The sequence below is a fragment of the Urocampus carinirostris genome, chromosome 14 (assembly GCF_059441175.1).
Source record: "Urocampus carinirostris isolate Australia breed hairy pipefish chromosome 14, RoL_Ucar_1.0, whole genome shotgun sequence".
Taxonomy (NCBI): Eukaryota; Metazoa; Chordata; class Actinopteri; order Syngnathiformes; family Syngnathidae; genus Urocampus; species Urocampus carinirostris.
In genome coordinates, this window is record NC_142362.1 from 3451828 (window position 1) to 3473428 (window position 21601).

Here is a 21601-nt window from a genome sequence, read left to right on the forward strand (position 1 = left end):
CTATCTAGACATCTATCTATCTATCCATCTATCTATCTAGACATCTATCTATCTAGACATCTATCTATCTCTATCTATCTAGACATCTATCTATCCATCTAGACATCTATCTACCTAGACGTCTATCTATCCATCTAGACATCTATCCATCTATCTATCTATCTAGACATCTATCTCGACATCCATGTATCTATCTAGACATCTATCTAGACATCTATCTATCTATCCAGACATCTATCTATCTGGACATCTATCTATCTCTATCTATCTAGACATCTATCTATCTATCTAGACATCTATCTATCTAGACATCTCTCTATCTAGACATCTATCTAGACATCTATCTATCGATCTAGACATCTATCTAGACATCTATCTATCTAGACATCTATCTCAACATCTATCTATCTAGACATCTATCTCAACATCTATCTATCTAGACATCTATCTCGACATCTATCTAGACATCTATCTATCTATCTATCTATCTAGACATCTATCTCGACATCCATGTATCTATCTAGACATCTATCTAGACATCTATCTATCTATCCAGACATCTATCTATCTGGACATCTATCTATCTCTATCTATCTAGACATCTATCTATCTATCTAGACATCTATCTATCTAGACATCTCTCTATCTAGACATCTATCTAGACATCTATCTATCGATCTAGACATCTATCTAGACATCTATCTATCTAGACATCTATCTCAACATCTATCTATCTAGACATCTATCTCAACATCTATCTATCTAGACATCTATCTCGACATCTATCTAGACATCTATCTATCTATCTATCTATCTAGACATCTATCCAGACATCTATCTATCTGGACATCTATCTCTATCTATCTAGACATCTATCTATCTATCTAGACATCTATCCATTTATCTAGACATCTATCTAACTAGACATCTATCTATCTAGACATCTATCTATCTAGACATCTAACTATATCTATCTAGACATCTATCTATTTATCTAGACATTTAGACATCTATCTTTCTAATCAAAAACTAATTGGCCTACTCCCGACCTCCCAAAATAATCCACCTTAACCCATCATTCTGATCACCAAAACATATTCAAATAGGAATTAAACATAAATAACACAAAAGTAAGATAAATACGATGATATAACCAAAATAAAATGCGAGTTTATTATGAGGAAGTCCCCGCAAGGAAGCTGTGTTCATAGTGTGGAGGTGCTAGAGTAGGGAGGAGTGACGGTGCATGACTTTTCATATGTAAGCACTGAATGTACACTTAAAATAAAAGTTATTGTCACTTTACATAAACATAACCACATAAACCTTTTTATTTGCTGTATGAATAAAGTGCATTTACCGTAAATTCCAGACTATAGAGTGCACCTGATTATAAGCCGCACCCACCACATTTCGGGAGGAAAACCGATTTTGTACATACACAAGCCGCACCTGTATATTAGCCGCATGCACCCACATTGAAAAACCGCAATACGAACACGAAATTGACCCATACCCGATACAGTCCAAAAAACACAGCCGGCAAAATGAACGGAAAATGATACCGGTACTTAAGATGTAATGCAGACCTGCAGAGTCCGGGTGCCCGTTGAAAGTAATCCAAGGAAAAAAGTGTATATTTCCAAAGGTAAGGGTGGGAAAAATATATATCCACTATTGTCGGCCGCGTCAACAAACACGTCTCACCTTTACTCCACTTCCCGTCAGCCCGCGTTTGCCCCGCTCCTTCTTTCTCATTTGCTCGTGCAAAACATATAAGAATAAGTTTCTAAAATAAATACATTACAAAAATATACAGTTGCAAATACATATTATACATGGTTACACATATTTACAAAGAAAGACGGTACACCGAGAGAGTTTTCATAGCTTTAATAATAATATTATAACTATCATCCCAAACCGTGCCTGTGAAGGGTAGCAAAACGCTACTAGCAACACGCTCGCAACACAGGTAACAGGTCTGGTAAAAAAAATATACGGGACGTGTCGAAATCACTGTAAACCGTCCTTATCTTCCTCCTCGCAACTGACGTCATCGAAGTCGTCTTCCCCAGTATGGGAAAGAGACGTTTTTTTCATATTGACGTCGTCCCACGCTCCCTTAATCAAATACACGCTAGCATCACGCTCGCAATGTAAAGTTTACGTGCGGTAGCTCTGTTTCCTTCTATATCGGACTGCTCGATTGCGTTTAGCTTAAAAGTAGCGTCATGTGCCTTTCTTATCGCAATTTGCATGATGAGGATATGTCTACGCTAATTTAATTTGTGCACAAGCTAAGAAGTTGCAGTCTAAATCTTACCTTTAGTACTCGAGCGCCGCTGGCGGCCGTTAGAAAAGTGACATAAATTGGCCGCATCACTGAATAAGCCGCAGGGTTGAAAGTTTGGGAAAAAAGTAGCGGCTTATAGTTCGGAATTTACGGTACATATCAAAATTCACGAATTTCTAGGTGCATTGTAAAGAGGTACCACTGTAATTGCCATTATTCGTTATTGTTGTGAATCTTAAATATAGAACAAGGACGTTATAGAGGCCAAAGTGGGAATTTCGCTTTTACAGATGGAGAAAAGTATGAGTCCGTTGCGACCATACGAGAAGCGCGACACACTCAAACAGTTCTTGGAGCACGACCGCAAAGTCCTGCGTTTCTTCTGCTTCTGGGACGACACACAGGCCATGTTCGGGGATCTTCGAGAGCTGGTGTTGCACTACTTCCTGGCCGATGACACCATTGAGATCAGGGAGGTTGTCCCGCCAAATTCCGGCAGAGTCAGCGCATCAAAATTCCTGCGTCGCAGCAAACTACCCAAGGTGAGGCGTTTGAGACGTTTAGAGACGTACCCAGCTTTAACAACATTAGATAGATAGATAGATAGATGGATACTTTATTCATCCCCGTAGGGAAATTCACACTTTCAGCAGTCTCCTTTGTTGTTTATTAACAGATTAACAGGATGGCCTCGGGGTGATGTGTTGTAGTTTAGCAACAGCGGAGTGGATGATGTCACACGCTAGGCCAAAAGTTCGACGTCCCTGTAGCGGATGGAAATCTTAGGGCCCAGGGTTACACCACCTCGTGTTCACGTAGATAGCGAGTCCACCTCCTCTCCGCTTCCCGCAGGCTTTTGTGTCTCTGTCTTCCCTAACAGCGCTGAAGCCGGGTAGCTCCAGGTTAGCGTCCGGGATGCTAGATATGAGCCACGTTTCTGTAAAACACAGCAAACTGCACTCCCAGGCAATGTTCCCTGTAATTTTCCAGGGGTCTGAGCGTTCACACAAAGTCGGTGAGCAACGCTTGAAACAACAGTGAGTAACCATAATCCCAAGTGTGGCAAGATAATTAATCATCAAACATGTCCAAAACTTGACATCAAGTTACATTTTGCTGAGTTTCCGCAATGCAAAATTATTTTTCTCTTTTGAATGAATTGACTCTATTATCACTATTCCAAAGGTTGTACGGCCTACAAACGTCGTTTGTTCTTACAATTCTTTCACAAAATATCCATTTCTTTTTATTTCCTGATATATTTTGTCGCATAATATTAACATTTTTGGGGGCTTATTGAGTCGGTTGTAAGATGCAGAACTGTACTTAATCACGTTTTTTAGTGGAAGTACAATGTTGGCAACAAGATTCACTTGATATCATTGGAAATTATTTGAATGAGACACAAACTTTTTCTTCTTTTTTCGTGTTTTTTCTACTTTTTTTAAAATTACTTTAAAAAAAAATCTCATTGTGTTTATTTTTTCCGAGCTGTTACTTTTTTCTTTTTATTCTCTATTTACTTTTTCCTACATTTCTTTCTTTTCTTTTTTTCTGGCTTTTTTCTAAAAAAATTTCTTCTTTTTTTCTTCTTTTTTTCTCTTCCTTTTGTTTCTTTTTTTCTCAGCTTTTCACTACTTTTTCATTTTGGTATTTTTTTCTTTTTTTGTTCTATTCCCCCTTCCTTTAAGTCATTTTGTGCATCATTTTACATAATATTTGGTCATGTTGGGATTAAAGAAACACAAACAACCTGATTTCATTCAAAAGAGAAACAATTTTTTGCATTGCCACAAACTCAGCAAACTGTAACGTGATGTCAAGTTTTGGACATGTTTGATCATGACTTAGTTGCCACACTTGGGATTGCCGTTGCTCACTGTTGTTTCAAGCGCTGCTCACCGACTTTGTGTGAACGCTCCGACCCCTGGAAAATTAGAGGGAACATTGGACACACCTATCCCAATTTTAAACCCATTAGCGCCCTGTGTTGAAAGAGGGCGCACCAGACTCCAACATAACCTCCCCTCAAGGCCAAAAAGATTTTTTTTTTTTTTAATGGAGGCTGCAGCAACAAGACGGCTGAAGGGCCTAAGTGGAACAGGGAACCGAAACGACCCAGGGGCTCTCCCTGCAGCTGGGGCAGGGATCCAAAGCAGTCAGGGCTTTTCTCGCAGCTGGGGCGGCAAACAGGGTTGGGTTGCTTTAACTGGATTACTTTCAATGACTTTTGGATGACTCCAATACCAAATATGCTCATAAAAGACAAAAGAAACGAAATAGGAATAAAATGATGACTCCCAACACGCGGTAAGCTTTCTCTCCTGGCTTTGATCTCTTTGATCTCCGGCAAAACTAACAAAAACTGCGACAGAAACAAAATGAAAATAAATCCCAACAGCTTGCCAACATAATTTTTCCCGTTCCATGTGTTCCGTTACTCCCCGAGCCTGCACAAAATTGAGTCATTTTATTCCTATTTAGTTTCTTTTGTCTTTTATTAGCATATTTGGTATTGGAGTAATCCAAAAGTCATTGAAAGTAATCCAGTTAAAGTAACCCTACCCAACCCTGGCGGCAAACCATAGCGACCGGGGACTCTCTGTGCAACCCCATTAGGCGCCTTCTAGTGGAACAGGGCACACCAGACCCCAACATAAATTCATTTTTGGGAGCTTTTGCCCCTTTTAAAGATGAATTCCTAAATGCACCAATAGTCATCTTGGGTTTTGGCTCCAATCACCCATCTTCATTATTTCATGGTAAAAGATAAACAACGAACTAGCACCCAGCCAAGGAAACAGGGGGTTAAATAATAAAAAGAGAGAAGTGTGATTGGAGAGTAACCAGGAAACGTGGCTTGGAAATTAGGCCCAGGAAGTGAATGACCAAATAAGGTATGGGCAAGTGAGAAGGAGAGAAAGGGGAACCCAAACCTGAGTATAGGACTGTGCCAGAAAGAGTCTAAAACGTGACATAAGGTGTGGGTTGGAAATCAGGGCCAGGAAGTGAATGACCAAATAAGGTATGGGCGAGTGAGAAGGAGAGAAAGGGGAACCCAAACCCAAACCTGAGTATAGGACTGTGCCAGAAAGAGCCTAAAATAACAGACTTGTTCTCTTTGAATTTAAACTAAGAACTAAACAGAAACACATTCATAGAAGCGCATTGGGAGCAAAGTAAAAGACTCAGTGTTCCTGTTTCTGGTCGGCTGACCTTTCCCTGTCACCATAGACCTTATTCGCTCTGACAGCCGCTTTGCCCTGCAGCATTTTGGCTTCGCCATCCGAGTGCCTAATTCAACTGGAAAGACAGCCAGGCCTCCGTCATGTGTATGGTGCGTTCAGGTTCCTAACTTTGTTTGCACCGACGCCTCTTATTAAATGTCAAAAGCCGTCCAAAGGTTGACCAGGATTTGCCAATCAATGAACAGCAACACGTTCTCAATTTATCTTAATCCCCATCACACTTACCGTACCGTTCTAAAGTTATGGGACACCCAGACAATTTTGTGTTGTCCATGAAAGAAATCGGACTTTTATTTATCAGATGAGTTGTCCAATGTCGGTTCTTTTGCCCATATGAACCTCTAACCTATATTTTATGTTGACAATATCTGTGTATTTGTTATTGCAACATCCATTGCAGCATGGTCATCCTGAAAGAGGGATGACCTCATGTGTGGTCCTTTTTCAAGGTTTCTTCATTCTCCTCATGTTGAGGTTTTTGAGTTGTCCTTGCCCTCATGTAGGTCTTAGATCAGGGGATGGTGTCATAATAGTGTATGGTTTGCAATAATCTGGGGTCTGTGCAGCCCTTTGAGACTCTTTGTGATAAACAGCGTCAAAAATAAACATGACTTGGGGTTTTTGAGTTTTTCCCTGCCCTCATGTAGGTTTTAGATCAGGGGATGGTGTCATAATTAGTCTGTGGTTTGCAATAATCTGTGGTCTGTGCAGCCCTTTGAGACTCCTTGTGATGAAGGTTGTCACAAATAAATATGGCTTGACTTGACTTGAGGTTTTTGAGTTTTTCCTTGCCCTCATGTAGGTTTTAGATCAGGGGATGGTGTAATAATAGTCTGTAGTTTGCAATAGTCTGTGGTCTGTGCAGCCCTTTGAGACTCCTTGTAATGAAGGGCGTCACAAATAAACATGACTTGACTTGACTTGAGGTTTTTGAGTTTTACCTTGCCCTCATTTAGGTTTTAGATCAGTGGATGGTGTAATAATAGTCTGTAGTTTGCAATAATTGTGATCTGTGCAGGAGTATACTTTTACATGAGTAAATTTGTGGAGAAGAAAATTGTACTTTTACTCTGCTACATTAGGCAACATTGAAGTCATTACTTTGTTACTTAATGAATTCACTCCACGTACGTGTCTGTCTCCGCTAAGGCGCAATTATTTTTGCAAGATGGCCTTGGGGAAGAAGCTGTCTCTGAGCCTATTTGTCCTAGTTTTGAGGGACCTGTAGCACCTAGCACCAGGTCTAAGAGGATATGGCCGGGGTGGGAATTGTCTTTTCCTAATGTTAATGCCTCTGCTAAAGTATCACAAGCCAGCAATGTCTCCAAGACTGGGCAGAGCGCAGCTGATGATCTCTTGGGCTGTGTTCATTACCCTCTGTATGTTTTCCCTGACCGCTGCGGTTCTCCCAACATACCACATGGTGATACCATAGGGCATTAAGCTTTCTACTGTGGCTTTGTCGAAGGACACCAGAAACTTCTGGAGCATGTTCCTCCACCTGAGAACCTTCAGGAACCTTTATCTTGATTTCCTTCAAAAATAAGGATGTTTTAAGTGACCCCAAACTTTTGAACAATCCTGTATTTGTTTACATATTTTTGTTTGTTTGTTTATACTGTATAAACAATCATCTTTCTTAGCATGCCTCAAACCAGTTGAATCTACCTGGAGAGATGACCAACCGAACTGTGCTCAATGTTTTGCCCTCCACCAGACAAGGAGACCGCTTCATCCTGGACAGCCTCAAAGTACTTCCCAATTTCCTTTCACATTACCAGCAAAACTCGAAAGTCCAATCATGCAAACGTATCAAACTGACATTTCAATTCTAACCTAGACAGGAGCCATCCAAGAGGAGTTTTACAAGGATGGAGATTTGACCGTTGGCGGAGAATTGAACGTGTGGGGCAGGAAAGTCATCATCGCAGACTGTGATGACTTCACTAAAGATTACTACCGCTCCAAGTATGGTTTAGGTAACCCATGACTCTTAATCACTCATTCTATGTCATCAGTAGGGTTGGGTAGGGTTACTTTAACTGGATTACTTTCAATGACCTTTGGATGACTCCAATACCAAATGTGCTAATAAAAGACAAAAGTAACTAAATATGAATAAAATGATAACTCACAACACGTGGTAAGCTTTCTCTCATGGCTTTGATCTCTTTGATCCCCGGCAAAACCAGGGTTGGGTAGGGTTACTTTAACTTGATTACTTTCTTTTTCTTTTGGATTACTCCAATACCAAATACGCTAATAAAAGACAAACAAAACTAAATATGAATAAATTTATGACTCACAACACGTGGTAAGCTTTCTCTCCTGGCTTTGATCTCCGGCAAAACCAGGGTGGGGTAGGGTTACTTTAACTGGATTACTTTCAATGACTTTTGGATGACTCCAATACCAAATATGCTAATAAAAGACAAAAGAAACTAAATATGAATAAAATGATGACTCACAAGACGTGGTAAGCTTTCTTTCCTGGCTTTGATCTCTTTGATCTCCGGCTAAACTAACATAAATGCGACTAAAACAAAAAAAATAAACCCAAACAGCTTGCCAACCTCATTTTTGCCGTTCCATGTGTTCCGTTACTCCCCAAGCTTGCACAAAATTTGTCATTTTATTCATATTTAGTTTCTTTTGTCTTTTATTATCATATTTGGTATTGGAGTCATCCAAAAGTCATTGAAAGTAATCCAGTTAAGGTAACCCTACCCAACCCTGGTCATCAGCTATTTCTCTGTATTTCCTTGACTATTTGTAATGTCTACGTTTAACCACTAGAATGCAGTACGTGGCAACGCATGCATTTGACATTATCCATTCTCAACCTTGTTCATATGAATGTTACAGGGTTGGGTAGGGTTACTTTAACTGGATTACTTTCAATGACTTTTGGATGACTTCAATACCTAATATGCGAATAAAAGACAAAAGAAACTAAATATGAATGAAATGAGTACATTTTGTGCAGGCTTGGGGAGTAACGGAACACATGGAACGGCAAAAATGATGTTGGCAAGCTGTTTGGATTTGTTTTCATTTTGTTTCTGTCGCATTTTATGTTTGTTTTGCCGGAGATCAAAGAGATCAAAGCCAGGAGAGAAATCTTACCACGTGTTGTGAGTCATCATTTTATTAAGACTTAGTTACTTTTGTCTTGGTTACATGTCGCTTTACTGTGTCTTTCAAACAAAAAAATGAGTGACAAAAAGCACAAGGTAGAATAGAAGCTACGGAGACTCAAAGTGCCCAATCAGCACGAATAATAAAAAATTAAAATGCCCAGCCCTTTTCTAGCTTTTTTCCTCTTGTACCCGTAGTAGCAAGACGGCAGACATTATTTCAGTTCCCTCTAGATCAGGGGTCGGGAACTTTTTTGACCCAAAGAGCCATAAAAGCAAAAAAATGTTTGAAAAAGAAATTGAGAGAGCCACATCATATACTTTTAGACAAAATTTAAATAATAATAATAATAATAATAATTTCCTTTGTATTGTCATTCTTTGTAACGTACACAGAACGAAATGTCGATACACCTGACCCGTTGTAGTGAGCCGATGCAGCCGCAGCCAACAGAGGGCGCCGCCATTTTACCAATTAGGTATGACTCGGCCGAGGCGCGAACCAGCGACCTCCCAGTCTCAAAGCGGGCACACTACCATCTGCCAAACACGCTCTCTAGACAAAAGCTAATTATTCAGCACATTTTATTTCACTGTGTGTCATTTGATGATTTAATCAAACGTATGAAATGATAATAATGCCAAATCCTGTGTCCCAAATCAATGTAAATACGCCATTAAGAATTTGTCTTCCACCTTCAGTTAATAGTGTTGAGGAAATGTTTTTCCATGAAATTTGTCCGTAATAACGGTTTCAAAACAATGTGCAGTTCTTTTGTAAAAATGTCACAAATTATTGCAAACGATAAGCATATCGTCATATTCACTTTCGGTGTAGACTACACACACACACAGAGAGACAGAGAGACAGAGAGACAGAGAGACAGAGAGAGAGCGAGAGAGAGAGAGAGAGAGAGCCTTGCGCTGTGTGCAGGGATCTGCTCACCCAATCAAAGTCGTTTGCCAGCGTTTTTATTGATCAGTTAAAATGGTTTCTTATCGAACTTCTGCATTAAGTTGCTTCGGCTTTATATGGACCAAAATATTTTGTTTCTTATGGCATGTGTTTTTGTTTTTTTTTGGGTGACACAATGTCACGGTTTCCTGGGCGCCCAATTGGTCTGCCCATGAACACTAGCTACTGCTCGTTGACAGATTGCTCCCTGTCACTACGTAAACGCTGTCCAGTGAGTCGCCTTGGGTCGGAGTGTGCGAAACTCTGTTTTGACACATCAAGCCCTGAGAATCTCCGTTTTTGCTTTTGTTTTGCTAAGCCCCGAGAATCTCCTTTTTTTCCTGTGTTTTTGCACCTGTTTTGCTCTCGCCACGATCTGTTTGATTTTGACCACTTCCGCGTTCCGAGCAATCTACTCCCTGCGACCAACGATCTCCGGATCGAGTGTGCGCTCCTTTCCCTTCTCCCCAATAAATTGTAAGTAACGTTACGCGAGTGGGTTCTGCTTCCTGTCCTGGTCCTGACACACAATGCATGTCAGGGTACATTATTTGGCTGTGAACTTAAACTCAAACATTTATGAATATTCTTTGACTTCCAACCGCTCAGAATACAAGAATACATATATTCAATGTTCCCTCTAATTTTCCACGGTTTTGAGCGTTCACACAGTCGGTGAGCAACGCTTGAAACAACAGTGAGCAACGGGAATCCCAAGTGTGGCAACTAAATCATTATCAAACATGTCCAAAACTTGACATCAAGTTACATTTTGCTGAGTTTCCGGCAATGCAAAAAATGTTTTCCACTTTTGAATGAATTGACTCATGTATTATTGCAAAGGTTTTACGGCCTACAAACGTCCTTTGTTTCTTTCTTTTCTTTTTTTCTGTCTTTTTTCTGAACTTTTCCTTTTTTTTTCTCTTATTATTGTTTTTTTTTTTTCTCAGCTTTTCAATACTTTTTCATTTTGGTATCTTTTTCTTTTTTGTTCTATTTCCCCCCCTTCCTTTAAGTCATTTTGTGTACAATTTTACAGAATATTTGGTCGTGCGGGGATTAAAGAAGCAAAAACAACCGGAAGAGTCGTTTAGGACCCGAAAGAGCCGGTTCTCCTTTGTGAGCCGTGCCGAAGAAGCCGGTTCTCGAAAAACTCTACTGACTTTACTTTTCAACTTCGTTCGACATTGACTTCCAAATACCGCATTTAGAAAAAAGCGTCAGGGGAACCCGTGTATTTTTACCTTCATGCACTGTAACTTTGACTTATTCCGCTTCTTAATTAGCAATTTTGAGCCGAATTTTGAGCCGATTTTTGTGCGCTGGCTCGATTTTCTTGTGCTCTGAGAATGTGCAGGCAGTGCGCGATTCAGCACGCGCGCAGCTTAGAGGGAACATTGCATATATGGTTTTTCATTTTGTACGAACGGGTCAATTAGTCTTTAATCATTTCATATCGCGAAAATGTGCACGTTGGAAGAGCAATTCGAGCATAATCCTGGAACAAATTAAGCCTGTATGAAGTACCACAGTACAGGCCACCATCATCAGGTCACTGACACCTCTTGTGGTCATGTTTCTCTAAGCTGCCGTCATTAAAAATACATTGGGGGGGGTTGCACAACCGACAACCTGCTCCCACGCCCCTCCCCATGCAGGAGTCACCCAAGCCAGGCTTGGATGAGTCCACTACCCTAGGCAGAATGCTGGATCTCTGCTGCATTAGTCACAGTTGTAAAGCCGGCAGAGTGATGCATGAGGATGGAAGTTGCCATCTGACTCGTAGCCGTCGCAGGTCATCTCCAGGTTAACGTCCGCATAGATCGCCTTGCACCCTTACCGATGGATTAGTGCAGCCTCTGATTATTTCAGCACTCCCGCCAGGGTTTGTCTACTTCTAAGCAGTGTTCCCTCTAAGCTGGTCGCCCATTCTCGGCGCACAAGAAAATCGAGCCAGCGCACAAAAATCAGGGCTCAAAATTACTCATAAAGAAGCGACTTAAGTCAAAGTTACAGTGCATGAAGGTCAAAATACACGGGTTCCCCTGACGTTGTGTCCTAAATGCGGTATTTTGAAGTCGAGTCGAAGTAGAACAAGTTGAGTAAACTTAGTAGTTTGTCGAGAACCGGCTCCTTCGGCTCGGCTCACTAAAAGGAAAGGGCTCTTTTGGGTCCTAAACGGCTCTTCGGGTTGTTTTTGCTTCTTTAATCCCAACATGACCAAATATGATGTAACATTGTGCACAAAATGACTTAAAGGAATGGGGGAATAGAACCAAAAAGAAAAAAATACCAAAATGAAAAAGTAGTGAAAAGCTGAGAAAAAAGAAACAAATGGAAGAGGAAAAAAAGAAGGAAAAATGTTGAAAAAAGCCAGAAAAAAGATAAGAAAGAAATGTAGGAAAAAAAGTAAATAGAGAACAAAGAGAGAAAAGTAACAGCTCGGAAAAAATAAACACAATGAGATTTTTTTAAAGGAATTTTAAAAAAGTAGAAAAAAAAACACGGAAAAAAGAAGAAAAAGTTTGTGTTGCTTTCAAATAATTTCCAATGATATCAAGTGAATCTTGTTGCCAACATTGTACTTCCACTAAAAATGTGATTAAGTACAGTTCTGTATTTTACAACCGACTCAATAAGCCCCCAAAAATGTTAATATTATGCGACAAAATATATCAGGAAATAAAAAGAAATGGATATCTTGTGAAAGAATTGTATGAACAAAGACGTTTGTAGGCCGTACAACCTTTGCAATAGTACATGAGTCAATTCATTCAAAAGTGAAATCATTTTGCATTGTCGGAAACTCAGCAAAATGTGATGTCGAGTTTTGAACATGTTTGATAATGATTTAGTTGCCACACTTAGGATTGCTGTTGCTCACTGTTGTTTCAAGCGTTGCTCACCGACTTTGTGTGAAAATGACAGGGAACATTGCTTCTAAGTGTTTTCTGCTCCCTAATCCTCACCCCCTTCTCCCCAGAGAACTTCAACCCAGTGCATTACAAAGCTCCTGCAGTCCCCAAGGTCCCCAGGCTTGTACCTCCTTATAATGGCTTTGGCTCAGAGGAAGACTCGCTAATCTCCTGCCAGCGCCTGCTGCCTAAACCCCCACAGAAAGATCTCCATAAATTTATGGAATATGACAGGTTGGATCATCTACCTCATATACTTTGCTACCGACTAAAAGTGTCACCATCATTCACTGACGATGGTCACTCGCTATTTTGCAGTTCACTCCATTGCAGATTTTGATTTGAGTCCATATCTCATTTGGAGTCTACTGTACAGAACTTTTATTTCTTCAGTTCTATAATTAATTCAGTAATTAAATAATCCAACACACAATAAACAACTTAACGCATCTTTAGCCTCATCAGCATCCTAAATGTTAACCAGCATGAACTGATGTACAGTGTTCATTTGACCTGTGAAAAGTGATGGGTCTCGGGGACTTGCATGCTCAAAAATCTATGGGTCCCAACAGAGATCTATGGGTCCCCAAAATTTAGTGTTATCCAGGTTGAAATCGTAAATCGGCGACAAATATATAATATAAATCTATATATTCATTCAGTTTTAATCATCAAATTATGAAATCATTTTCTGCATCAAATTATTGTTGGTAATATACCGATTAAAGGGATAACCACAAACCTGTCTTTTTTTATTTTCTCCTTTTATGCTTCCTTTTTTTCTTAACTTCTTTATACAACATAATTCGTAAAACCATTATCAAAGCAAGTGAGCCGTTCGAGAGCCGGCTCTTTTTTCATGAGTTGAGCCAAAAAAGCCGGTTCTCTAAAAAAAAGACGGACTTCCTTTCACCACACAACGAGATCTCGTTGGCTGAGATCGGCGTGCAGACGAAAACTGTGGGGGTGGGTGCATGTAAGTCAGATGTTGTTTGCAGATGACATTGCTTTGGTGGCTGACTGCAGAAAGACTGAGTGCTTTGGAAGTGGAGTTTGATAGAGTGTGTAAGAGAAGGAAATTCAAGGCGAATCCAGACAAGAGTAAGGTGTTCGAGAGGTGGTGGATTGTAGATTTTGTTGAATTGTGTCAAGTTTCAGATGGTTTTCAGTTCTTGGGTTCGTATGTGGCCGGAGCTGATGGGTTGGAGGAAAATGTGAAAAAGAGGGTGGGTGAAAGGTGCAAGGCAATGGGTGTGCTGAACGGATTGTTCAAATCTGCGAATGGATGCAAAGCGGGGATTGTATGAAATCGTTGGGGTACCAACAGTGATCTATGGCTCAGAGGCGTGGGGTTTGAGAGTAAATGAGCATAATAGTTAAATGTCTTTGACATTATATTTTTGTGGAGTATGTGTGGAGTGACATGATTGGATAAATTAAAGAATGAGGAAGTAAGGAGAAGAACTTGTGGAATGAGAGAGTTGCTGAGAGGGTTGATGAATATGTCCTGAGATGTTTAGGAATTATGGAAAAAATGGATGAAGGCCGTTTGACTAAGAGACTACGTAGTGCAGAAGTGGTTGGAAATAGAATGAGAGGAAAGCCCAAATATGGTTGGATGGATTGGGTGAAAAGTGTTTTGGATGTGAGGTCGGTTATTTAATGAATGCAAGAGAGTGTGCTAGGGATAGATGTAAATGGCGAAGGATAGTTAAGACTGACCAGGGTTGGGTAGGGTTACTTTAACTTGATTACTTTCAATGACTTTTGGATGATTCCAATACCAAATATGCTAATAAAAGACTCAAGAAACTAAATAGGAATAAAATGATGACTTACAACACGTGGTAAGCTTTCTCTCCTGGCTTTGATGTCTTGGATCTCCGGCAAAACTAACATCAAATGCGACAGAAACAAAATGAAAATAAATCCAAACAGCTTGCCAACATCGTTTTTGCCGTTCCGTGTATTCCATTACTCCCCAAGCCTGCACAAAATGTTGTCATTTTCTTCCTATTTAGTTTCTTTTGTCTTTTATTAGCATATTTGGTATTGGAGTCATCCAAAAGTCATTGAAAGTAATCAAGTTAAAGAACCCCTACCCAACCCTGAGAATGACTCATATCGACGCATATGATGCAGAGGGGGTAAACCGGTGTATGCTGTCGGACCTCTCTGCTGATAAACTCACCCCTTGTTGTGCTGTGGGTTTAATGTTCGGTGTCAGGTTGGGAAGAGCGTAGGGGAATGGATGTTTGGTGAATGTGAGTGTGTTCTTGAATCCAGCTACCACGGGAAGGATGTGGCTTTTGGTATATAGATATATTAATCATTTGCGTAGGAGAATGCATGAAGCAATAGCTTTTCAGTATCTGCTATTTCCTTCATCACATGTCATCACTTCCCCCATTTTCCACATAATAATGTCAGTTTATTATTTGTGTTTTTTGTTTCTTCCTACAACACAATTTTTTCCTCCCCAAAGATATGGCCTTGTGAGTAATGTGCTGAAGTTCTATGCCAAGATGGTGACCACAAATCAAGTGGATAGCAACCGGGAGTTCATCATTTCCTTCTACCTTAGCGACGACACCATCAGCGTGTTTGAGCGATCGCAGAAAAATTCAGGTTTGGGCCTACACTATAACACCAAACCCTGCACCTTTTGAATTCCCTACCTGGGATTTTAGGTGTGCTCGGTGGCATGTTCCTGGCCCGGGGCCGTGTCAAAAAGCCAGGCCAGGAGTTGTTTAAACGTGAGCCCTCCCAGTTCTTCGTCGCCCAGGATTTGTACGTTGGTGCAACCCTCAGCCTTAACAACAGGCTGTTCCAGTTGCTGGATGCCGACGAGTATACGTTCAACTACTTGGAGCAACATGCTGATCAGGTATGAAAGAAATGATTGGATTGAAATTATGGCAAACCAGCGATTGAATTAAAAACTATTGTGTCCGTCTAAAGTTCCCCAAAGCAGATGTTGGCACCATCCTGGCCAAACTCCAGTCATTGACAGAGGAGAAACAACGTGAGATCAGGAACTTTTTGACCATGAATGATCCTACTAATACTGGATGTGTCAACTTTGATTCATTAAGGTACCTTTCGGTTACAAGCAAGTGTTTTTTCTGAGTAGCCTATTATAGAAATTTGGTGCTGTCTGGATGTCCCTGAAAGGGCTTTAGGAAGTTCAAAAAAACTCGGCAATATATAAGCTATGCTGAGCTTAGACCAGTGTCTGAAATAATGTCTGACCAGACACAACGTCTCCGACCGGGTGGCCGACAATATTTTCGAAATGTTCGTTCGGTTTGGAAATTTCGGAATTTTGGGTCGTTTGGCAATTTGCATACTCGGCAGCCAATCGGAAGCCTGCATCGAATAACTTCCTGCTTCCGGACTTTCCCGAGCCTTATAAGCTCGTGCATTTGCATATCATTTTCCAAAGTAGACGCACAGAGAACACCAGAAAAATGGATGAGTGGTTAGGAATCAAGCCGAAACCTCAGCCCCAGAAGAAATATTCAAAAGAAGCTAATAAAATGTATGATGCTACAAAAGGTAAACGTGCATTACGAGCATCGTGGAAAGAGGAGTTCACGTGGCTTGTAGCAGACGACGCAACGCAAACAATGAATGAATGAAGATGAGTCAATACAGCTACATACTGATAGCAGATGGAAAACAGCAATGTCATATACTTGACATGCATGTTTTTGGAATGTGGGAGGAAACCGGAGTGCCCGGAGGAAACCCACGCAAGCACGGGGTGAACTTGCAAACTCCGCACAGGAAGGTTGGTAGCTGGATTTTAACCCATGACCACAGAACTGTGCTGCACACGCGCTAACCACCGCCCCGCCGTGCTGCCCGATATCTAAACAAAATATCAAAATTAAACAGTTCAAACTAGACGGGAATGAAACTGGAAACCGATATTAAAGAACGGGACAAACAGGATTGATACCAAAACAGGGTGTCGAAATTACACAGGACAAACTAGACGGCAACGAAACTGGAAATCCATATTAAACAGGACAAAATAAGCGGGAACCATACCGGACAGGAAATACCAACCGGAAACAGGACCGAGTCAAAACCCACGGCAGCCCCAGAAGAAAGATTCAAAAGAAGCGAACAAAATGGATGACGCTACAAAACGTAAACGTACATTAAAAGCATCGTGGAAAGAGGAGTTCACGTGGCTTGGAGCAGACGACACAAAGCAAACATTGCATGAATGAAGATGAGTCAATACAGCTACATACTGATAGCAGATGGAAAACAGCAATGTCATATACTTGCAATGAAGGTTATAAGTCGATTTATAATAAACTTAATTTGAAAGTGTTGTTCTGTTATATATTCTGATTATCAATCCCTAATACTTTGCTACAATGATTTTTTTTATGATGAGTCGTCTTATTTTGTTTCAAGTTGTGAAAAATAGGGCAGGCAACTTTATGGCTGTTGTCCGCTAACTTTCTTTATGAGTTTCAGACACTGCTTAGACCATTGATGTTGGACATAAATCAATTCCAAACATAAGTTTGATGGGCCTTTAAGTATCCGATCATTCATCTAATCAATAAAGTCCTATACATTATGTAGGACAGGGTCGTGTGCGAGAAATCAAGGCGGATCGGTGTCTACCTTCAAGCGGACTCTGTTACGTTCCGTTGTGGTGAAGAAGGGGCAACAATTAGCCAGAATCAGACTGCTAGGCACCCCATACCTCTGTATCATGCCACAACACTTGGCCATTAAGACTCCAGAGTGGAAGAGAGTCCAACCACTTTTTGGTACCAGAGTTTAAGCTCTGTGTGGAGGTGAGTCCAACTACATATAGTTGGAAACTCTCAAACTCACACACAACCTCCAGCTCTTCTGCCAGAAAGGTGACACCCCATGTCCCAAGAACCAACTTCTGTAATCAGGGATCAGTTCCCCTCTTTTGGATGCTTCCCGCACCAACCCCTTTGGCCCCTCATACAGGTGATGAGTCTATGGGAAGGGGGACCCGTGATCTTTGTGCTCGGCTGAGTCGGACCTCTTGGGCTCACCTGCAGGTCTGGCTCCACAGGGCTTCCCTGTAACATAGGTCTGTAGAAGGGAAAAAGTTGACCCTATTTCAAAAGCTACTGTATGTTTGGCGGGGAGGAACCTAACGTGGACACAAGAAACGAATCGACAGCTTTAATGAGAGTAAAGGGAATTAACAAAAAATGATCCAAAAAGGGAAGGAGTGGAAAAACTCACAGGGAATAATACAGGTATCAAAGATTCAGGGACCAGAGCACGGATGGTGTGAGCGGTCTAGATCCGACACCGTGAGCAGTCAGTGCAGGCCTTATATACCAGGAAAGTCAATGGCGTGCTGAATTATTTCATTCTTTAACTCTGAGAACCTTTCTTTTTTTTGCTACAAAAATGGAGTAAAGCAGTTTTTTGCACTTGATGACAGAGACGTGCTGATGACGACGGAGTGTGGACTAAGCGAACATGAAGTTTTGGTGCTGGGCCGATCTTTCTCTGAGCAGCAGCCGCCTGAAGCAGACATTGACCTGATGCTGGCTGTGGCCCAGGACGTCCTTAAGAAGAAGGATTTTGACCAGATCCCCGAAATGACCCGAGTGTTTGAACAGCACGACCTTAACAAGTAAGGAGAGACTAGGAATCGTGTTACACAAAATTATATAGCAAACTGCCTTAGAGAGGGGTTGGGAACGTATGGCACACGAGCCAGGTGTGGCTCTTTTCACGAGTACATCTGGCTCACATACCTGTTGCGCTCAAGGGCTCCATGCCCTTACAAACTGTCGTATTTTCCCTTACAAAATACAAAAAAAATCTTACTAACGTGTTTATTTATGTAGTTTAACATATTATATTGTCCATGTGTTTCGTTATATATATTGTTAATGAACATTTTGTTTTGAGACACTGAGTTGCTCGACAGGAATGAGGTTTATTATAAAAAAGGTTAAAAAACTTAAGTAGCTTGTACGTTCACCGTAGAAGGAAAAAATACATGCAAATATAATTAAGTAGAACAATAAATTTTCTTATTCAAATTATCAATTCATTTTCTGCATTAAATTATTGTTGGTAATACAGTAGTAATCCCTCGGTTATCGCGGTTAATGGGGACCAAAACCACCCGCGAAAAGTGAAAATCTGAGAAATAGCGACGCACCTTCAAAAATGCTTAAAAAAAAAAAATATATATATATATATATATATATATATATTTCATCTCTCATCTCATTAGCTGCACCGCTTATCCTCAGTAGGGTCGCGGGGGGTGCTGGAGCCCATCCCAGCAATCATCGGGCAATCATTTTTTTTTAAATTATTTTATTTTATTATTATTATTTTTTAGACACAGTTAATGGGGACCAAAATCACCCGCAAAAAGTGAAAATCCGCGAAGTAGCGACGCCCCTTCAAAATTATTATTTTTTTAAAATTATTTTATTTTATTATTATTTTTTTTTAGACCCGTGAAACTCTGAACCCGCGAACATGGAACCGCGAAGTAGCGAGGTCCCACTGTATACTGATTAAAGGGATAACCACAACCTTGTCTTTTGTCATTTTCTCCTTTTATACTTCCTTTTTTTCTTAACTTCTTTATACAACATCATCATTCGTAATATAAGGCATCAAACCAGGTGAGCCATTTGAGAGCCGGCTCACTTTAATGAGTTGAGCCGAAAAAGCCGGTTCTCAAAAAAGAGACGGACTTCCTTTCACTACACAACTACCTCATGAAATCTGATGTTTAATGATGCATGATGGAAAATCCCTAGGCGGCAGACGCATGCGCACAGTAGCATCAAACTGCTCACTTCCTTGGCAACGAAAAAAAATTATACCGAGATAGAGGCGTCCGCGGCGAACTTATATGACTTGATTGATTTGCCGTTTCATGATAGTCGGTGTATACCAAATGGTGGCCATCATTGACAAATTTGCGTTTTTCCGTACAGATTTTCTTGTACGTTGTACACGTCTTAAAATGCATCATAAACGTACTTTGCTCGGCAAAAACGTACAGATTGACAGGTATGGGCTCAGAATGAAAATTCACTATTTTAACTCCTGAGGATGAGAGTCAAATACAGCGTTTCTACAACTAGTGGCAGGAGCGTTGTAGCTTGCAAGAGTATTTTTTCTAGTGTGTAGTTTGTGCTAGTTTTAAACAAATTACAAATAATCAATGAAACTTAGAATATATTATGTGGCTCTCCCAGACTGTCAGGACCAGAACGGAAACAGGACCCACTTGCGTGATGTTTACCACAAGTTTTATTGAAAGAGAGAGGAAGGGCTGCGCCCATGATCCGGTGCTCGCTGGACGCGGGAATCAAGTCGCTCTCGTCTTCGGATTGTGCTCCGAACGCGGAAGTGGATCTTCCGTAGCGAGCGATGGCGGTGTCAGGGACGGAAAAACTGGTCGATTGCTGGGACAGGAGAGCAAAAACGTGGTCGGGGACAGAAACGGGTCGTGAGCCAGGACGGGAGAGTAGACGTAGTTGGGGGACAAAAAAGAGATCGTAAGCCGGGACGGGAGAACAGACGTGGTCAGGAGCAAAACAGGTCGTAGCCGGAGACAGACGGGAGCAAAAACGGGACAAGTGGGAGTCAGGGTCGAAAAAGGCTTGCCTAGTATTCACGGAGATTCGCAGACGGACTGACAACAGGGGACTTACAGGACTGGGTTCAAATAGTGACAGGGAGCCAATCAGAACCCGCGGGGTTGGCGCCAAATGAGTCGGCACAGGTGATTCCAATTGGTAATCATGACACAGACAAACAAATGTACAGTAAATATTTTGCATTGATGGAAGTCAAAAAGGTTCCCAACCCCTTACCTAAGACATCATCAATGGCAGCTTGTTTAGAAACCATATTTAAGTACAGCATTATTTCCAAGATTGTCCTACCAAACACTTAACAATTCATTCATTCATCATCTTTAAGTTCCTTTTATGCTGTCAACCATACGGGTGGTGCACTCCCTTTGCTTCTCGTGGCTGTAGCTCAACACGTCATCTTCCTGGCCTCGCTTGCTAGAATTTTGATTTGTGAGACCCTGGTGAGCACCCCAACGTCTTGGTCCGAATTGTTGAGAAGCTGTTCAAGAAGTAAATCATACTTGCACTCACACATGCACAATTATACTCTTATACAGACATGCTGTCAAGAACCGGAACAGGATCAGGACCCAAATGCGTGACGTTTCTCACACAAGCCTTTTATTTTACGGGAAACGGGGAGTCATGCATGTTTGGCAGCAGTCTGGCATGGAATGATAGGAAGCCAGAGGCCGATGAGATCGATACCAATTGCCTGAGCAGATATCGGACGGATGGGGTCGATACCGGACAGGACAGGACAGACAGGATTGATATCAAAACATCCATCCATCCGTTATCTGCACCGCTTATCCTCATTAGGGTTGCAGGGGTGCTGGAGCCCATCCCAGCCATCTACGGGCAGTAGGCAGGGGTCACCCTGAACTGGTTGCCAGCCAGTCGCTGGGCACACAGGGACTGACAATTCGCTCGCTCATTCACACCTAGGGACAATCTAGGCCGGACAATTAACCTGACATGCATGTTTTTGGAATGTGGGAGGAAACCGGGGTGCCCGGAGGAAACCGGGGTGCCCGGAGGAAACCCACTCAAGCACGGGGAGAACTTGCAAACTCCGCACAGGAAGGTTGGTAGCTGGATTTGAACCCATGACCTCAGAACTGTGCCGCACACGCGCTAACCACCGCGCCGCAGTGCTGCCCGATATCAAAACAAAATATCAAAATTAAACAGGACAAACTAGACGGGAACGAAACTGGAAACCGATATTAAAGAACGGGACAGACAGGATTGATATCAAAACAGGGTATCGAAATTAAACAGGACAAACTAGACGGGAACGAAACTGGAAATCCATATTAAACAGGACAAAATAAATGGGAACCATACAGGACAGGAAATACCAACAGGAAAGTCAAAACCCGCGTCAGCCCCAGAAGAAGGATTCAAAAG

General features: G+C 41.3%; 1 protein-coding gene across 1 annotated transcript in view; it reads left to right on the forward strand.

Moving 5' to 3' along the window:
• Positions 1–21601, forward strand: part of efhc2 (EF-hand domain (C-terminal) containing 2) — a 37474-nt gene that overhangs the window by 9438 nt on the left and 6435 nt on the right. Inside the window, exons 5-12 of the mRNA XM_088352883.1 lie at positions 2587–2838; positions 7188–7295; positions 7385–7523; positions 12620–12785; positions 15037–15179; positions 15242–15438; positions 15513–15646; positions 18013–18207. Coding sequence (XP_088209009.1) covers positions 2587–2838; positions 7188–7295; positions 7385–7523; positions 12620–12785; positions 15037–15179; positions 15242–15438; positions 15513–15646; positions 18013–18207 — 1334 coding nt within the window. The remainder of the gene's footprint in view (positions 1–2586; positions 2839–7187; positions 7296–7384; positions 7524–12619; positions 12786–15036; positions 15180–15241; positions 15439–15512; positions 15647–18012; positions 18208–21601) is intronic.